The following is a 20,710-nucleotide window of genomic DNA, read 5'->3' as shown; positions in this document are numbered from 1 at the left end:
GAATAAATTGGAAAGAACCTTCAGATGAAACTTTCCAAATCCTCAATTGGATATTTCACTGTTCGAAAGTTATTCTCAAAGTTTCAAATAAAAAACCTCCAAATATTTTCGAACCTTCAATTTACATGAAATTTATTTTCATCCTTTTACATCGAAAAATCACATAACTTTGAATATTCAATGAAATTCCAATTTCGCAATGATTATTCCGCGATAAAAACGCGCGACGTATATGGAAAAACTTGGAATCGAAATCTCGCAAAGCTGTTCTCACAACTCCATTAGTGATTTTATAAATTTAATTTTAAACCCCAATTTCAAAGAAGAATCGTCAATATCAATTTAAATATCAATTTAAACCCACGTATTTTACATTCTTTTGTTAACAGTAATCGCAGTGAATTGAATATAGCATTTACCTCTAACGGATTTGCAACATTCATTTTCCGTTGAAATGGTTAAAATTTATGTCATGCGCAAAACGGAAAATTCATTCGTGTCCCTAAATGCTTGAGTTGTTAAAAAGTTAACCGGATTTAATACCACAATACCGTAATGTGGTTTAAAATTTATAAAGTCCGAATGTCATCGAATTTCCACGAAAAATGGTAACATTAATGAACTAATGAATTATCACGCTTTAATTTTAGATTAGATGAAACTCGATACCATTGTGAGTTAAATCGTTTCTGAAAAATTTAACAATAAATTTCTGTTGGCACTTTACTCTTGATTCGCGGCGATTTAAAAATAAACTTGGATTGTTTTTTTTTGAGTACACGTGAAAGCAAATGGATAAATTGGAGTGGGGAAATGGGGTAATAAGATGGTGTATCTCTAGAAGTGGAAGAGCTCATTAAGTCGAGTATAGAACTAACTTGGCCGCGATAGCTAAATAATCGGATTCCCTTTCTCCTTTCTCGAGAGTAGCAGGAATTCCTATCAAGGACTCTGTGATCTACATAATACACCAGGGTACATCGAAAAGAAGAATAAATTTATTCAAATCAGGATTTATATCTCGAATTGTGATAGTTGGATTGCTGCCCGATATTTCTGGCGACCCAATGGCCAATTAGTGATTTCAATCAATTTGAATTATCACGTTTAATCGAGACAGAGGCAGTCTGTTATTTTACCGAACAATCGTTGAACCTGAATCTATAAAACACTGGGATTTGCATACAATTATTTTTGGCAATTATTCCTCAGTTTTTCCTCAAGTGGAGATGAATTTCTTCCTCAAATTGAATTTTATTCGTCAAGTATTACCTTGACCCTCACTTTCTCTCTTCAAGGTTGTACGGCTCTGCTTCAGGGTTAAGCTAACACCCTTCCATGAGGGCTCATGAAAAATATTTCATGAATAATTATTTGTTCTAAATAAATTAGAAGAGAATTAGCATAGAATTTCACAATTGAAATTACACTGTGTATTTTTTATTAGAAGTTTTATCTCCGATTTTAATTATTTGTCTTCTCTACTGCATTCTATCGAAAGGTCAGAATGAAAGAAAAGTTAACGGGTGCTCTTTAACTATTCGTAGGAATATTAAAATTCTTAAATTCTTCCCAATACCGATGAAAAGTTGGAATAACTAAATTTTTTTCCTGGTCATTTTTTCCCTTTTTTTTAGACATTCTTGGTTTGTTTATTTTTTTAGAAAAAATATCGATTGAATTCTAATTAAATGTAGTGATCTTTTTTCGTGATTAGAGACGAATAATTTGAACACTTTCCGAAGACATCAGTGATAATGTGATATTTTTTTTCTGATCATCTTTCTTTTTATTTTGTTTACAATGGAATGAGCTTGATTCAATTAAAATTGCATCGGTAATTGTTATTTGCCCCGAGTAAATGAGAAACGGATTTGCCGAGAATTTGCTATTTCGTTCGAGTAAATTGAGGTGACTAATTTTTGTGGTAAAGAAATGAACAGGTCTCGGTAGGGCCCATGAAAAGTCTTCCACTAACAATTATTTGTCCGGAATGCATTTGAGAATAATTACAGATAGTTTTCTAATTAGAATTCCACTCCACAATAAAATCAAATTCAAATGATCATAATACAAAAAATTTCGTTTTAATCACTCCTTCCTCCTTTCTCATATTCTCGCATTAATTTTCTTTTCAAAATAATATAAACGGAATATATTCATATTATTACTCCATTAGTGAAGAAAAACAATAGGAAAACATTTCGAAAGGCTTGAATGATAAATCAATAGTTTGATTTTTCACTGATGATGGACTTTGTTTATATTAGGATGATCCGAATGAAATTCAATTAAAATTCCATGACCGAAGGATTGTTATTTGTCGTGAATTAGAAACGGATCAGGATAGAATTTGCCAACGCGTTCAAGTAGATTAAGGGGAGAAATTTTAGTGGTAAAAAAAAAGAAACTCGTCTCAGGAGAAGAATTCGATTAGCAGAAGGGACGTCTGAAGGAACCGATAAGCCACTGTATAGGCATTTCTCACGGCAGTAGAACTAACTGGATTATGCGCTTGCCCACACCAAATTACCAGGCAAACGTTCGGCAAACTCAATTGTGGATTTGCCACCATCGTTGAATAGAGTAGGAGTTGAGGATCTACCACACACGTAATTTCCAAGATAAGTTGCCAACCCGCTTGTTACTCTGATGGGAGTGTTCGGTATCACGCATCTATCTGGAAATGGAAATCCTCCTTTTTTTTTTTATCGCTGAGAATGTATTAACCCATTTGCCTATTTAAAAAGTTCAGACACATCGAGAGTTGATTCGTATCTTGGATGTTATCACTCCTTACTGATTTATTTGACGCTCTTGATAGCCTGGACATTGCAATTTTCGTGTTACTATCAATTGAAATATCTCGATACAGATCGACAATCCGGCGACACATGTCGCGTACAATATTCAGGAAATATCATAGGGAATCGAACGATTTTTTATTCAGACTCCTGCTCCGCACAGATTTCGAGATATTGACATTCATTGCAGTGAAAAATCATCTGACCACATGACACATCAACTCCGATGTATCTTGAGAAATAAAAGTCGTATAAAATTATCTAAAAAACCATTTTACTCGTTTAAAAATTCGTTCTTTAGAAGATTTGGCCGAATTATCGATAATTAATGAGATATTTCAATTGAGAATATATACTTGAACAGAACGCGACCGAAAATTGCCGAAATGACTAGACACGTCACACGGAAAAAAGATATTTAAAAAAAAAAACATATTTAATTTTATTTAGGAGAGTGCAGGGTAATCTGAACATGTTTTTGTTTAAATTGGGGCAGTAGCAATTAATTCTGTCAAGTGTCCTTCTTGGGCCACAAAATGGCCATTTGAAATCATAAAAGCCATTTTGAAAATTATTTAATTAATATCAGATTGAATACTAAATTTATGATCTCGTAAAAAAATTATTTTTTCGACTGTAAAATAAAAAATATCGTCGAAGCACGAACAATTAAAATTTCTAGCTTTTGCAAGTTTAAAAATTTTTTCCAGTTTTGAGACAATTTTTATCTAAATGATTTATTATACCCAATGATTCCCTTATCAAGGAGAATTGAGATATAATTAATCTTAAACAATTGTTTTATCAAACTAAACAATTGCATGTCTCATCAGTATATAAGCTCGCATCTTATTTCTTACATACCAGGACAATACAGAATTGGCGGATAATATTTATATTTTTAATAAATTTTTCGTCGATGACAAAAAAAAATTGTATGTCACAATATCCAAGGAGAAAGAAGCTTTGGCGGTGCAACTTTCATGAGAGAAACAAATATCCTTCTTATTTGGCTTTTCGTATTGGATACACGTGAAACTTGTCATGTGTGTGGGTAAAACAGAACAAAAAAAGGGGATGAAGAAAAACCGGTGGAAAAATGAAATACCCGGGACATTGTCGTCTCGTGGGACACGTTTCTTGAATTCAACACCCGCAATGTCGCACCCCATCCTCTGGAAGCTGTCGTTCGATATAAGTTTTAGACCTCCTGTAAACTCACCGTATTCCAAAGTTGGTTAAAGGTCGGATCCCACCGGTCTGCGGTTCCTCACGCCTTCACCTGCTCCACTTCTTCACTCTATTTCACCCCCAACTTGCAAAAAAGTGTCTCCAATTTTTTTTTTTTCAACACCCCTTCCTCCGTATGCCAGATTAATTATCACTTTTTAACATGAAAAAGTTCATTCTGATTTTCCACTTTATTTAATCCCTCTTCATTTCATTCCACTGTCACAGCGTGAACGATATTTCAAACAAAAATTGACAGTAACTGAACTATTGGTTTGTTTTTTTTTTCTTCCAATTGTTATTTGGTCTGATTGAAAAATAAAATGAAGAATTGCAGGATTTCCACAGATTTTGATCGACGTTGTGGCGGCTGTCAGTTCTCTATCGATTGATGTTTTATTTTCAATTAACACATAATGTTAACGCGTAACAGAGTGTTTCGATATTCCTCAGCCTTTCGGTTTGTTTTTCCGTGCGTTGAACTCAGTTGGAAATATTTTTTTTTTTTTTTTATCGACGGCAAATTCTGCCGAGTGAATCCATACGCTGCATGAGCTGGCGGGAAGATCGATTGAATTGTTCGACGGCCAATCAGACACGACGTGACGGACTCCAGGCCAAACAAATTACTTCCTCACGATTAACTGCACGATAGTACACATAAGCTTCTGCACTGTCAGTGGACCGAATGTCTATCGTCTTTTCGGGATCATAATTGGGTGGAGATGGGGAGGTCGTTTTTTTTTTTTTGATCAGTCGTTTTTTTTTCTTTCAAATTTTTTTTTTTTTATTGCGTTGCCTTGGAGACGCGGATATGCACCAGCAGAACTACCGCGATGTACTGACGACTGTGAATTGAGTGCTACAAGAAGACATTCACCGATTCTTTAAGCTTACCCAGAACGACAAATACATGGATTTGATGTTGTGTGTTTTACCCACTCTCTTGGACTGTCTGAGGCTGGTTTATCTCAGCCTCGGTGGACCCCTCTTTTTCTACCTCTCTGGAAAGTGAAATCGAACGGTTTGCTTTACAGGATAGTTATCGGTTAGGCCAGACTCTTCGAGTGATTTTGTATGCATTTTCAGAGTGACTACTGTGGGTTATTTTTTTTTTTTAGTCAATTTGAGAGGTATGTTTCAACTTCATGATGTGGCCGATGAATTGAAGCTGCAAAGGAGAATTATTGCGGGTTTTTTTTAGGCTTTCTGATTGTCTCCAGCGGTTGTAAATACACGAACAAAAATTCCTGGGGAAATTGTCGGATTACTGTTGCATAATTACACTTGAAATCGCAAATAAAAAACTGGACATTAACAACGACAAAGTGATATGAGATTCGTGCTGAATTTTTCATTGACAAATCGGTTAATGTCTGGAATAGTCTGGTAATTCTCCATTTTCACGTTTCCATGGCAATGAAAGAAAAATAAAAATGTTGAAAATTCTAGCAACAGTTTCGCTGGATTTTCGATCTATTGAACATTCAATTGTATTTAAAGTAGAATTTTCCCGATGAGTACGAAAATTCTTTTATGGAAAAATGAATTATTATTCAACATGAAAACCCCAATTCTCATAAATTGTCATGAAATAAAAAATTGGTATTACCCACTGTTTTTAATTGAAATCGAAGTAAAGCTTATATAAGTCAAAATTCAGACGGTTTGTGAGGATTGTGAGTGATTTTGTATCTGAAATTTCAATCTATTTCAACAATGCATTGAAAAGAGTTTTTAGTTGTCTTTGGGTGAATTTTAACGGAATTAGTGGTGAATAGTTGACGATTCTTGGAAAAAATGGTTCAGGGATAAAAAGGAAGTGCGGAAAAAAACCATAGCTGTTGTCCACCATTATTTTAATTCATGACCATTGGTTTTATGGATTGAACGCTCAGCGATTTGTGGTGGCAGGTGTCTGCGTTTATTTTCCGCATTCTATGCCAAAACGAAAGAGCCCGTGGCGTTAATGGAATAAATAAGTGGATAAACCAACTACAACTGACTGCATGTCGAGGTTCAACATCTACACGGTTTGTTTCCCTTCGCTTTGTTTCAGGATCAGAAATTTTAATTTCCTTGGGAGATATTTTGTTCCTGGGTTCGTGTGCCGCATGTTAAAATTTCCTCTTTCCGTCTCGTCTGCGGTTGTCCCGCAATTTCGGACAAGTAGAGTTGCTCATGCTGTTGTTTTTTATGAGCTGCAGTACGAACCAAGTTTTCCCACTCATCCCAGGGCTAGATACCTCTCTGTCTTCAGTAAAAGCGAAATTTATCTCAGGGGGAATGGAAGAGGCTTGTCGATTCGGATTTAACTTTCAAACGGAAGGATTGTACTCATTCAACTGCACATTTTTTATTTTTTGTTATTTTTGTTATTTAATGGGTTATGATGGTATGAGAATTTTTCATTTTTTCGACTTTCAACTTGAATTCTGTTGGATGAAAAAATGTCAATTTTTGATTGTCGGAATTCGAATGGAGATTTTCAAAAGATTAATTTTTCTAGATCTTTAATTTTGTTCTTATATACACGATGCTGCGCACATAAAAGCATCTTGAATATCCACTTTTCGCCCTATTTTCTGGCAGTGAGTACAGTAGAATGGAAAAATAGCTAATGGATTTTACGCGTGGGTTTATTAGATATCCGCTCAGGTAGATACCCCTGCTTATTACACTATATACATCGTGCTATTATTATTTTCACATACAACTCGTGGATAAGAGGAGAGTTTTTCCTATTGAACAAGGAAAACGCGCCTCTCCAATCATATCAATTATATATCGATTCCAATTTCCATTCATTACTGGTGAATATTCATTATTATAATATTCATACTGAGAATAATCTTCTCTTTGTTGCTAAAGGCTTGACACCAAAAAATATAATTCACACAAAAAATCGCTGATATATAATCTATATATAATCCAAAAATCGCCCAAGATATTGCTTATTCCGTACTCATGATAATGTCATTGTATTATTTCATTTGCCCACCAACAATGCCACATATTTAATTGAGCATTTTCAATTACGACGTGGGTAATTTAAGTTTTGTAGATCGCTTGTTTTTCGTTCAGCTACTCTTTCCATTTTTTTGACCTAATCCGTAAATTAGCACAGCACTTGCCCACAAATGCAGTATATATTCGTAATTATTCCTCTATACAATTTTACCTCAGATTTATTCTTGAAACTTTTATTGTCTTGATAGAGTATGTAGAATTACTACAGATATTTTTTACTCGGAAGTACAGCCTCTACTTGTGCATAATAAAATAATGAAAAGGATGAATTGATTGGGATTTCGTTGGAATTTTTTAAATTTTCATTCAGGGTACAACGAAGTTCGATAATTAAAAATAAAAATGTCACATTGAGAGATGTTTTGTTTGAATTATTAACGAGCAAAGAGGATGTGTATTGGGCTCTTCCAACTCCAGTTTTTTAACGGTAAAATCAGATAACACATTTCGTTGCGATTTTGTGGAAAGTGAGGAAGAATACTCCACTAATTATCAATGAAATAAGACTGACAGAAGTTACGATTCCATGTACGATTCTCTTGACATTCTGTTTGCTGTCCTCCAGTTGTTTTCTTTCGTCATCCTGCTTTGCTTCCTCGATTTTACTCTCCAGTCTCAGCGTGTGCCGATATTCAATTAGAATGGCGGTAAACTGCAAAAGTGTCAAACAAATCTGCGTAAACAGAATAAGTGTAATAAATGTACTCAGCCCACCGCATTTAATGAATCTTTGCATCTTAAAAGATTCAACAATAATTTCCACTTAAATTTATGAAATACCCTACTTTATACTTTTGTAATACAATACAATTGAATTGTGAGGGGGAAAGATAAAAATAGTATTGAACTTTTTAATAATTATTACTAATCCTCTCGGCCGAGAACAATTGCTTTGTACGCATGGAGACAGTTATCTCCCGATTGGTCACGTTCTTAGCGATTAGTACTATGATTTATATTCGTCATATCTATAGGCCTCGGGATATTGGAAATCTTATAGATTATGCAGCTAAAGAATCAGTATTGAATCCCACTGTTTTGAAAATCTATGATAAATTAACGCCAACAATGTGTGATCGTTTCATTATCGTTTTACCTTTCGATTGGTACATCTAGGCTATTCGTCGAGAACATTATGCTGTGAATCAAATTTCCATCCATTATTGGCGAATATTCATACTGATAATATTCTTCTCTTTGTTGCTTCTCTTCTCTTGTCTCTTCTCTTGACACCGACAATATAATTCACACAAAAAATCGCTAATATATAATCTATATATAATCCAAAAATCGCCCAAGATATTGCTTATTCCGTACTCATGATAGTGTCATTGTATTATTTCATTTGCCCACCAACAATGCCACATATTTAATTGAGCATTTTCAATTACGACGTGGGTAATTTAAGTTTTGTAGATCGCTTGTTTTTCGTTCAGCTACTCTTTCCATTTTTTTGACCTAATCCGTAAATTAGCACAGCACTTGCCCACAAATGCAGTATATATTCGTAATTATTCCTCTATACAATTTCACCTCAGATGTATTCTTGAAACTTTTATTGTCTTGATAGAGTATGTAGAATTACTACAGATATTTTTTACTCGGAAGTACAGCCTTTACTTGTGCATAATAAAATAATGAAAAGGATGAATTGATTGGGATTTCGTTGGAATTTTTTAAATTTTCATTCAGGGTACAACGAAGTTCGATAATTAAAAATAAAAATGTCACATTGAGAGATGTTTTGTTTGAATTATTAACGAGCGAAGAAGATGTGTATTAGGCTTTTCCAACTCCAGTTTATTAACGTTAAAACTAGAATGCACATTCATGTGTGAATTTGTACAAACAGAAGAACAATGCTGGGCTAATTATCAATGAAGTAAAACTAACATAATATACGACATTATGTGTCATTCTCTTGACACTCTGTTTGCTGTCCTCCAATTGTTTTTTTTCGTCATTCATGTTTGCCTCCTTGATTTTCCTATCCTGGCTCATAGTGTACAGACGTTCAACTAGAATGAAGCTAAACTGCATAATTGTACAACATAAATGTATAAACAGAATAATTGTGGTTACCATACCCACATGTAAGCAACCAGCAAGGCTTAGCATCTTAAAAGATTCAACAGTAATTTCCACGTAATTTTATGAAATATACTACTTTATACTTTTGTAATACAATACAATTGAATTGTGAGGGGGAAAGATAAAAATAGTATTGAACTTTTTAATAATTATTATTAATGCTCTAGGCCGAGAACAATTGCTTTGCACGCATGGAGACAGTTCTCTCCCTTTTGTCACGTTCTTGACGATTAGTATTATGATTTATATTCGTCATATCTATAGGTCTCGTGATATTGGAAATCTTATAGATTATGCAGCTAAGAAATCAGTATTGAATCCCACTGTTTTGAAAATCTATGATAAATTAACGTCAACAATGTGTGATCGTTTCATTATCGTTTTACCTTTCGATTGGTACATCTGGGCTGTTCGTGGAGAACTTTATGTTGTGAATCCCAAGGGTGGAATCCATTGTGAAGGCAACAACACCCCAGCTGTACGAATTCTAAAGGATCAATATCTCGAGACATGTTTGACAATACAATTTTTTGCACTTATCAAAGCTTATACTCATTATATCACACCTAAAATTGATCCGTACACTGAGAGAAATATTCAATAAAAATTACGTGTATTTTCCGTAATTCTGGAGCGAAATGTGGTTGTCGGAAATTTTACGGAATTGTCACGTAATTTTTATCTAAAGTCACGGAAATTTTCTGTGGTTTTCCGTAATTTTTATTTGAATAATCGGTCAAAAATAACGATACCGTCATTTAAATTTTTCGAATCAACTCCGTAATCGGTAAGTGAACTGAAAGTTCCGTAATTTTTACTAAATATTTCTCTCCGTGTATGGCATTGATAAGCTCACGGTATTGTCAGCGCTTGATAGACTGGATGAACTTTGCATCACCTTCAGTACCACAGAGCAACCAGAGAATGTAGTCCGCAAACTCGATTAAAATTATATAATCCGTGAAGTGCCACGAAACAAATGATCAATTGAATCGGCACATCGTTCCTTAACAGGGCGCAATTTAATTGATATAATGGTAGGTGATAAGTCCGATTCGTGTTATGAGACAAGACTAGCTCAAGTGCTCAGACCTAAACGAAAGAATTACAAAGATTTTTACTTTTATATACTTTTTTATTTTTATTTTTATTATTTTTATTCAGATCTATGTCTTGCGGTTGATAATCAATTTCTTCCAGAGTTTTTAGATTTTCAGATTAATTATCAATTGAATATCTCAATTATGAATATCACTAGAAAGCTCAAAGGGATAGGAAAAATAAAAACAAAATGTCAAATTTTACCATAGCCCGGGGGCCTGTTCAATTAGTTTCTGGGAACGAAACTAACTTTTTTCAAAAAATTAATATTCTCATTAACCCGCCATTAATTTCGCACATACAGAAAAAAATATAAAAATTGAATATTTTCCGACATTCGCAATTCAGTTTTTTGTCGGGTTATGTGCAGAAATCCAGACTTTTCCGCTATTTTTTTTTTATTGAAAACAGGTGAGACCACTAATATATGTATAGTACATATTTACCAATTGAAAGTCATTTAAATCCATTAGAAAATTCCGCTATTTTATAAAAAAAAAAACCTTAGTTAGCATTATGAAATGTGTCAACATTGAAAGGGAGTCTAGTTGAGTGACTGGGTCGGTCACAAATGGCGAATGTCCTATGCATACGCGGCAAAGGACAATAAGAGACGAATTTTTTGGTGAGAGGCTGTCGGAACAACTATACACTGGGATGAGCTATACGAGACGCTTTCGCGCATTGTCTAAACCTGTTACTGGGATCCACCGAGTGGAGAGAGCGAACCCGGGTTACAGGGGGTGGTAGATGGGTGGTTTCTGTTGTACATTCACATGGAGGAAAGGGTAGCAGGCGTTAGCTCTATATGTGGAAGAGACCGCAGAACGCTAGGACAGGTCGGCCCATGAAACTAGGGGCTGCATTTGTTCGAGCAAATTGCTTTGTTAGAGCTACCGAGGTCCCACTATTCGAGGTACCCACTCGGCCATTTCAAAATAGCGACTCCATACCAATTCCAAAATTGTGACCAATATATATTTTTTTCTTTTCTAACACTTTTTTTTCTAAAGCTCCAACCGCTGTTTACCACTCACTAGTGCGTCGTCTGATATTTTACTATTGAATCTCTTACTCTTGTTATCAAAAACCATTTTTTTTTTTTTTTTTCAACAAAACGATAAAATTCGTCTTATCTCTCATTACCACTTTGCTACTGGACTCCATCTATTGAGTAGTGAATTTAAAATCTTATTCGACACTCTTCAACCCTCGGAGTCTTAATTGACCTAATTACCAGTGGTAATTACTGAAGAAAAAGTCGGGAGTTTTTTTTTTCCCTTCGTGAGATCGGCTACATTGAAATAACAGCCGTTGAAACTCAATATTGGCTGGGCGTCGGCCAAATGGACTGTTAATAACTGGTGTAATTAATATTTCCGCGAGTGATATAGTGTTATAATGAGGATTAATGGTCTCATCGAATTCGTAAACACCGGAGTGGTCTCGATATAATAATAATTTACTATTGCAATCTCGAGGTGGCCCATTTACGATGGCAATCTACATGGTAACGGCCGATGTACTTGGGCATTTTCAGTAGAACAAAACCTTCTAACCGCAGAGATCTGCAACGGATACTCGTGTTTTATAGTTCGTCCGATGATTGCGTCCCCGAGAATCACGAAAGTTACGGGATCTTGGGTGGGGTTTTGGGGTTTATGTCTGACAGGTACGAGATAACTCAATTGTCCGGCTAATGCCGTTTGATTTTCTTCCCTCAGCCGTAAAAGACACATTTGGTCATTAAAGAAAGGGATGGCCCAATTGCTAAATCGCCTCATGGGTTTAAAGTTAAAAGTCCAAAAAATATAGAAATCTCATAGTCTCGTGTTTCAACTGATGATGCCGTTGGGGAACCGAGGGAATTAAATTTCTTGATGTTACATAAAAATTGACGGACGTCAGAAGAAAAGTTTCTTTTCACAAAGATCGTTCTGTTGAATCTTACAATTTCGTTTCTTCCATTTAACTATTTTCTTGAAACTTTTGCGCTCCGGACATCCTATTAGACAGTAATACAATTTTTATAACTAATTCATTAGTCGTTTTTTCATTTGCGAGAAATAAATGATGAAATTTGACGTTTATGTTTTCAAAAATTATATACGTTTAAAAAATTGAAAGAAATAATAATGCAATAGATATACAGGTTTAAAAAATCGATATATTTATTTCGTATCTATTTGTTTTAATTTTAGATATATTTATAACTTCTTTTAATATTCAATAAATTTTGGATTAGTAATTAAAAGTCGTTATCAATTTAGTCTGAACTAAAATAATATGATTTTAGAATTAATTACAGGATAAAGAAGTATAAAAGAAAATTAATTGAATTGAATCTATTGTTATATATTTCTTTCATTTCAAAAATTTTTTATCTGTATGCCGGGAAATTCTAGTGTTATAAATATTTTCCGGATTTTTCTCCCTGCCAACAATTTCTTTGTCTTAAATTCTTAATTTACCGGGTACATTTCCGAGGGCACTTCTGCATATTTACCGAAATTTCAATTCTTTCCACCATAAAATAATTCTCGACAAGATCATTTGGTTCTGCCATCCCAATTTTCCAGTCTCATTTTGCAGAAGTACCGATGTAAATAATTCCACCCCCTAATTCTCTAGAATTGCAAAATTTTCCCCTCCATCCCTTCCAACTTATAAATTTCATGGATTTTTTTCGCAAAAATTAAAGCTCTTCTTCCGTACTTTCTATCCACATGCATGTTACAAATAACAGATTGCAGAATGTGGAAGGAAAAAATTGTCAAATCTGCAATTTTTTTTCCACGTGCAACCTGACAAGTGATGTCAACCCCAGTACATCCAACGCCAACCCTCCCATAAATTCCCTTTATCGAGGGTAATTACTCGCTTGATGGAGACCAACATAAGAGAAAAATTACAGGTTCCCACTGTGAAAAAGAAGAAGGGAAATAATGGAGGGTAATTGACTCAGCGGTTGGTTGAGACAAACGTTGTCTCGTTGTGGTACATCCGAGACTTGCTTGAGAATTTCCCGGGAATTGACACGAATCCCTTGTTTTTCCACCGGTTTCATGTACGCCCTTTACTGCAATGCTGCAGCATAAACAAAATCGATAACTCCAGTCCTCCATGTCGTCCTTAGTGCTTATGCAAGCACTTTCCATGCCGATAATTTTTTCAAGAAATAGGGATGATGGTGGACGAGGTGGGGGAGAAATGTTGTAAAAAGTGTGAAAATATTTAAGCGTTTTCCTCTATTTATTTTTTCTTTTCATCCCTTCTGGGTTGCAATTGATTCCTTCATTTCTCTCACGTTCAACTATGAATCATTCAAATTTATACGGGGGACAAAGAATTCAGGGTTGAAAGGAAATTTTTGATGGATTATATTTTTTGTTGTGTATTCAAATTCAATTCATTATCGAGGGTATTTTATTGAGGGCATTGAGGGCTGTCTGGGGGTGAGAGGTGAATTACAAGTTTCAAATTCAATTAAACGCCAACTCAATTATTTATTCCTTATTAGCGAAATAGTGTTCGTGAATTCGTTATTCGGAATTTATGTTTGGTATTGATAATCGGAGATTGGTAGAGATTTCATGATATTAATCCTAAATTGTTAACGGTGCAGTGAGCAACAAATAGAATTAGTTAGTCGTTACTCCGATTAATAATCAATTTGAGAGAAATTATTTGGGGAAATTCGAGTTCTATACGTAAAAGATCTAAAATTTTTGTGTTTTAATTAAAAATATAAAAATTAAGTTTATTCTTTTGGGGGTTGAAAAATTCTGGTATCACTGAAAGAAAAATTTCAAAAGAATTGGGTAAAGCGGGTACCGAACGCGTATCATTTGCTTTTGAAACGCCAGATTAAAAGAAAAATAATATAATAATGTATATTAATTTAGAGTGAAATATCTAATGATTTCATGGAGATCTACGAAATATTTGAACATGTCGCATGAAAATCATACAAAACCGATTGAATGATAAACAAACAAAAAATTATATCAATCAATGATTATGATCATAATCTATTTCATCTGAAGATTTTTTTTTAGACCAAGATGGTTTCCGTAATACTGACGAATAGTGGAATTTTCCTATTGCCTGAAAATATTCCTGGAAAAAATAACCTCCTGTAATATTTCTAGAAAACAATATCACAGCCGTGGTCTACAAATAAATCGTAATACGATGTGGAAAAAATGTGAATGAATAAATGGTGGGGGAAGGTAGTCGTAAAAAAATGGCGATATCGAAGTTGCCCGTGGATCTCGGTGATTTCAACTCGTAAAACTTTTCTTCAACGAATGGTCCACGTGTGGACCCCTCCATTTAAATTTTTTACTCCACGTCGATTTCTATCTCCCGTTGCAGAATCCCCTTCAGAGCCCGGAATCACCCGGCATTTCCTTGAATTCGTTGTTTCAGTTACACTGAATGAATTATGATGCACGTTTTCCCGCAATAACTTTTTCCCTTTTATGCGGTACTTCGTGAATAATGAAAGTTGAGACGAGCGAACGCACTCACTTGATAACCGGTCATAATAGAGATTGAACAAATATTCTAATCGTTGCCTCGGGTTTCAATCTCATTATTATTATTATTTTTTTCTTGGGTGAGTAATTATTATTGGAAAAACTTACCCGACAAATCAGAATGAGGGGAATAAAAAAATCCAGGGGAAGGGTAATTCGTCGGTTTAAGCTGCGAGAATATATTGAGACAGGTAAACGAATGGTCAGACTCCCGAGAGATATCTGTCGGATTTTTCTCCCAAAACTCCTCGATCACGTCAGATCCCTCCAATAGGACATCCCTCAAGCTGAACTGTAAGTGGATTTTCTTTTTGAATTCGCGTAAGGCGGAATGTTGCGTTTGGAATTGAAAATGTATGGAGCTAGAAAAAATAAAAATATTTATTCTATCGCTCGTTGGGTAGTCACTCTTCCCACATTGACGTTCAATTTGCTTCAGGGGATTACGAAATTTCAAGCAATTATCGTTCATAATTACTTCATAATTTAGTCACATTTTTTATATTTCCATTTTTTTTTTGTGATTTCTATCAATTTTTAGAAAATTGGTAGATGACTGAAATTTATAGTTTCGTAGTTTTCGCGTAATATTGACCAATCAAGAATTGATAAATAAATCTATGACGTTCCATAACAACTTACGATTAGCTTACAACTTCGTCTTAATTTGAAACAATTTTTTTTTAATAGTCATAATATATAAAATGAAGTATTTTCAAAAATTATCATATATTCATTTTTTTTGTTGTAATGATTATAACAGACATATATCTATATATATATATATTTAAATATTTACGAAATTGAATTGTATTTGATAGTTAAGCGTGACCGTAAGTCTAAAAATTGTCCCAGTTCAGATCCCACTGAAAAATTAATGATAATTCACCCCGTTAAAATGAAGTATTTAAAATTTTTAATATGAACAAAAATTTGAGCAAATGTCTTGAATTAAAATTGAATTGAATTGAGATAGTACAGCGACATTCCGACGGCTTTCAAACTTTAGCCAATGATAGGTAAATATAATACATTTTTTTAAAGACTTAATTGCTGTCGGACTTTCCTGACCACTGGTCGGGCCTCTCCCCCTGCCACCCACCGACTTGCTGACGGGGAATTAGCAAAAGGTACTCAGAGCAAGCAGTAATTAAGCGCTTTACGCTCGGTCACTTCTAGCCGCAATTGTGCCCCACGGTGTACTTTACCGCAGCAAAAGTCAAGTGAGGGGCTTATAACGGCCACCGCGACATCTCCAATATGACGCGTTAGAATAATTGACGTGGCACGAATAAGAAAAAGAAAATGTTATAATGTCATGAGACTCCTTAAATAATTGGCGAAATAAATAAGAAAAACATGGGAAGAGTTTGTTTACCCGTTGCATCATCGTGCCCTCATCGTGAGCGATCGTAAAACTCAAATGCTTCAATTTTTTTTCCTCCATTCTGCCGTTGGTATTTTATGACCTAGTGAGCATTGTCCGTAAAAAGCTGGACTAGGGTAAAAAAGAGCATCTGAGGAATCGACGCGTACTGAGAGAAGTGAAAAAGTACGATCCTAGTAAGACAGAATGAAACATTGGACTTACAGTGGAAAATGTATGAGTTTCGTTAGACCAGTGGTACGTCGATCCCAGGGAAAACGGTGCAACTGTGGCAAGACAGTGTTAGTACATGTTTCATGAGTTTCCAACGTTGCGATAGATGATGCTAATTAATAGTTTGAGGGATAATTGCGAGATTTTAGCTCACAGCGAGCGAGAATCAACTGCAATTGTGCACTGTTGGTCATTTTTGGCATCATTTTTTTTTTTATTGAAATAATAAGTAATACCTGTAGATAATACTCTAAAATTGAGTTGGGTTAGACATCTTTGGGTTAGACATCATTTTTCTAAGATCTCTTCTAAATATTTCTCTAAAATCTTAGATGAAAAAATTACGTGTAGGTTTGGATTTTCGTAAGTTGATAATAATTTTCTTCAATATCCATTGAAACTTGAAAATTTTCCGATTTATCTTCCCTAAATCGAATTCAGAGAGCCTCTTCTGAAAATGACTAGTCAACAGCCCATGAAATTCCAATTCTCTTCCAACAGTGCAGTGAAGGTAAATAATTGAGTCTCGAGTTGAGAGGGGAATCTTCAATATTTTCGGAAGGTCGCTTCGACAAACTTCCGGGGAGTTTTCAGGTCGCGGCATTAACCTTCTCCTTAGAGCCTAAAATTTTCAGCTTCAACGTCGACATGAACGTTGACGGCACTGATAAAAGAATTAATATCACCAAAATTCTGTATTACAACTATTGCAAAAGGAACAACTGAATATTTGATAATAGATCTCAAACAATTCAGTTGAGCATCGATATAAAATAATTTCAAAATTCACCTCATCCAAGTGCACACCGAAAATTCATATTATTGAATTAACCAACGTGTAAAAGATTTAAAGAATACTTGTATACGTCAATTAACACGAATATTAACAATTACCTCCAACAAACCGGTAATGAATGGAAAATGAAAAAAGAGGGAAAATTTCAACGAAATTCAGTGTATAATTATCAATGAAATTCTTCGATCAGTTCAACAATTTAATAATTATAATGCAAACTGTAAATTTTCAATGAAATTCATGGATATTTCGGAAATTCGCCGGTGAGCTTTCGGGTCGCGGCATTAACCTTCTCCCTGGAGCCAAAAATTTTCAGCGTTGACCCCGCCAAATGAGGTATACGTGTCCTACCCATCCTGTACTCATCCAAAGATTCTCACTGGCATTCCAATGTACATTCTGCGCGTAAAGACTTTATTCGGTGTAGTGAGGGATACGGGGTAAAACGGAGGGCGGCAAGAGGTGCCGTTGGTAGGAGCTTGCGCCGAGTGGACAAACTCCGGTGAATGCTCGTCGGCGAGGCGTCGTTCGGGATCCAGTTGGAAGTTGCCGGGCTACGACCTAGCATCTCCCTGTTTATCCCACAACTATCAGTGAATATTTGTGTTTACGCCAAGTACCAGCGAAACATCCGCGAATAATTACTGAATAATAAAAACCGCCCGCGTATCACCAGCCGAATGTGACAATCAAATGACATTTTCAATTGGTCAAATCAATTTACATATTTCAACGGGAGAATTCTTTGGTAATTAATAATCAACCAGGTGAAATATAATTGGACGGATTTGCTATTTGTTACTGAATGAAAAAGTATTAAAGTGCATTTCATTTGTTGTTTTGCCTCGCAACTATTTAAATTATTAAAGCCCCGGAGTTTGTTGTTGAAAAAGTTTTCAGTGGTTGGCGAATGAGGGATGGGTGAGGTATGGCTGTGAGATTTTATACCAAGGGTGCTGAAACGGTTTCGCAACATCGGGGAAACAATGTGAGCTTTCGATCATGAAGGTGAGGGTTTTCCATATTTTCACACTGCTCTCGGCTTTTCATCCGCAAATTCAAACACAAATTTGTTACATTGCGTGGTGATGTTGAAAAAACAATTCGCTATTTTGGAAAGAGACTGCGTTGGGTTATTTTTACGAGTTTAATTTTTACGGTATAGGTGAAAAATTTGACTGTTTTACAGGATTTTTAACGAATTTCGTCATTAAAAATTGAAAACTTCGTAACAGAAATATAGAAATCCGTCGTTTGTCGTTCGATTATTTCGCAGAGATCATTATAATTCATTGAAATTTACGGAGAATTCAATATTTGCAGTTTTGAAAGAAATTGAATTGAGTATGGGTAGAAATTTAATCAGACTGAGAGTAGAATTTAACCTACGGCTTTACGTCAATTCCCTCAGCTCTCTACTGGTCAATTCGGAGAAGTGCGAAATTCCTTTGAAATCTAGTTTTTTGCAACACGATTGGACGTGAAGAAAATTACTTGTGCGAACTAAATTAATTGAAAGAAAAAATTCAAATAGACTTGACATACAAAGTTTAGACATTCAGCCATGACTGAATTTATTTAAATAATTTATTTATTTGAATTTTTTGCTTTTTGGAAATTGTCGAAGGAATATAAATAATAAAAGCACCTGTGACATTGATTTTTTTGTGCAAACAAACTCTGTTTGTACGTAGGAACATGCGATTGGCACATTTTATCCTCGGGCAGATCTCTTCCACATGATTCCATTTTTTGTAATTATATTCGCAAACTTGACGATTAAAAATTAATGGAATGTGGGGGACAGAGAAATAACTTTTTAACACAGTGGATTTAATACGTTAATTTTAATTTATTGAAAATGGCACGAGGAAGAAATGTCTGTTCAATACAACCTGCTAGAGCAGACTAAAGTGGTCAACGAGGCCAAAAAAAGAAAATCGTCATAATGTGACAATGGATCCCCAGTCCCTTTGCCATACGAGAACGAACGCGCGCTACAGCGCGCTGTAATTATAAAAATTGTGATTAAAAATTGTTAATTTAAGTGAGTTTCAAATTCAAATTAGCCGCCTCAAACGACTGAACCAATGAGAAATAAGCGTGACAGTTTCGAGATATCGATAGTCTCGATGTTTATCCTTTTTAGAATAGGATGACCTCATGGCTTATGTTTATGTCTAATCCCAACATCTCTCTCTATGTTGATACATTTTTGAAACCATAGACTCATATAAATCAATTCGTAGAAGACTGAGGCTATATTCTAACAAAAATGAATTGCAAATATTTAAATCAACTCTAAATGAAAAACGACACGGCAATTTTGCCCTTCCTCGTGCGGTTATCATTTAATGAAATAAAATAGAATAAAATTACCAATATCGATTTGATAAATATAAAAAAACTAATTTAACTTTTCATTTTGCGTTGATTCCCTGAAATAATATTTATCTGCTCTGAAAAAATACAGAATCCCAATTTTTCGTTTAAATTTCAGCTCTTTGGACCAGTGTCGTCTAAAAACAAAAGCTTTTACGTAAACAATTTAACCATTTACATAAAAATTTCAGCTCTCTTTACACCGAAACCAATGTACCCCAATAATTCTGAAGCCGACACGTGAATTTCTCTTCTATTTATCAAATTTCTCCCGATAAAGACCCCCAACAAAAAAGTATTTACTAACCATCAATTCCTCCTCCATACGCATCGTCTCTCCCCCCCCCCCCCCCCCCCAAAAAAAACAACTAAAAAAAACCATAATCAAATTCTAAATATTTGAATAGTAATATTTGCTGTACGATTTTCTCTCAAAAATTGCCCAATTAGCCTGCCCTGCAGCAGGCAATTAGTTGCACCAATGAAAAAAAAAAAGTCTCTATAATCTTTACCACCCCTAAACCGTTAAATATGAAAGAAACACCTGTAACCCCCCGTTTTTCACTCCACCAAGCGATACCCATGATTATACGTGTTAACTTGTGATTGGTACATTATCCTGGGGTAGATATTTCCCCCATGTACCCATTTTTCCCTCCCTCAGCCCCTCCCACAATGGACTGCGAGAAGAACTGGAGTTTAACCCGTAGTATCGTTGTTCCGGTGAAATTCAGAATCCCCGAGACACTAGCGGTGACAGCAACGTTATTTCTCATTCCCGGTACGACCTTTTCACCCTCAAACCACCCCGGAACATCCCTTGCTCCTTACCCCATCAAGTATTCGCTTGAGGGTAAACGAGAGTGGGTAGGGCGTACAAACCTCCTTGTGCATCTCTCTTTTTACAGCCCCCTCTTTTAACCCCTCTCCATGCTGGTCCTTCAACCCCTTATTTCAACCCCCATTTCCATCCTCATGTGGATACACCGTTTAAAACAGTTATACGCTTGCGAACCCGTTCGCGTCCTAACGGGATTCACCCGGAGCCATGACATATTAAACGACCCTTCTCAAGAAACCACCCCCAACTTTTCCCACTCACTATATTCCTATCTTCACGGCTGTTACATTTGTA

General features: G+C 35.2%; 2 protein-coding genes across 2 annotated transcripts in view; one reads left to right on the top strand and one right to left on the bottom strand.

Moving 5' to 3' along the window:
* LOC105265519 (uncharacterized) overlaps positions 1-4,892 on the bottom strand; it is a 50,564-nt gene extending 45,672 nt beyond the window's left edge. The window contains exon 1 of the mRNA XM_011303051.1: positions 4,027-4,892. The gene's annotated coding sequence lies outside the window, so the exon portion shown is untranslated. The remainder of the gene's footprint in view (positions 1-4,026) is intronic.
* A 12,819-nt stretch (positions 4,893-17,711) lies between these two features.
* The window catches only part of LOC105265520 (dipeptidase 1), a 79,440-nt gene continuing 76,441 nt past the window's right edge, over positions 17,712-20,710 (top strand). Inside the window, exon 1 of the mRNA XM_011303052.1 lies at positions 17,712-18,201. Within this exon, the coding sequence (XP_011301354.1) occupies positions 18,196-18,201 (6 nt within the window). The 5' untranslated portion in view covers positions 17,712-18,195. The remainder of the gene's footprint in view (positions 18,202-20,710) is intronic.

This window comes from Fopius arisanus, unplaced genomic scaffold, assembly GCF_000806365.1.
Source record: "Fopius arisanus strain USDA-PBARC FA_bdor unplaced genomic scaffold, ASM80636v1 scaffold00030, whole genome shotgun sequence".
NCBI classification, from domain to species: domain Eukaryota; kingdom Metazoa; phylum Arthropoda; class Insecta; order Hymenoptera; family Braconidae; genus Fopius; species Fopius arisanus.
Note: the sequence above shows the minus strand (reverse complement) of the source record. Positions and strands in the feature narration are given on the sequence as shown.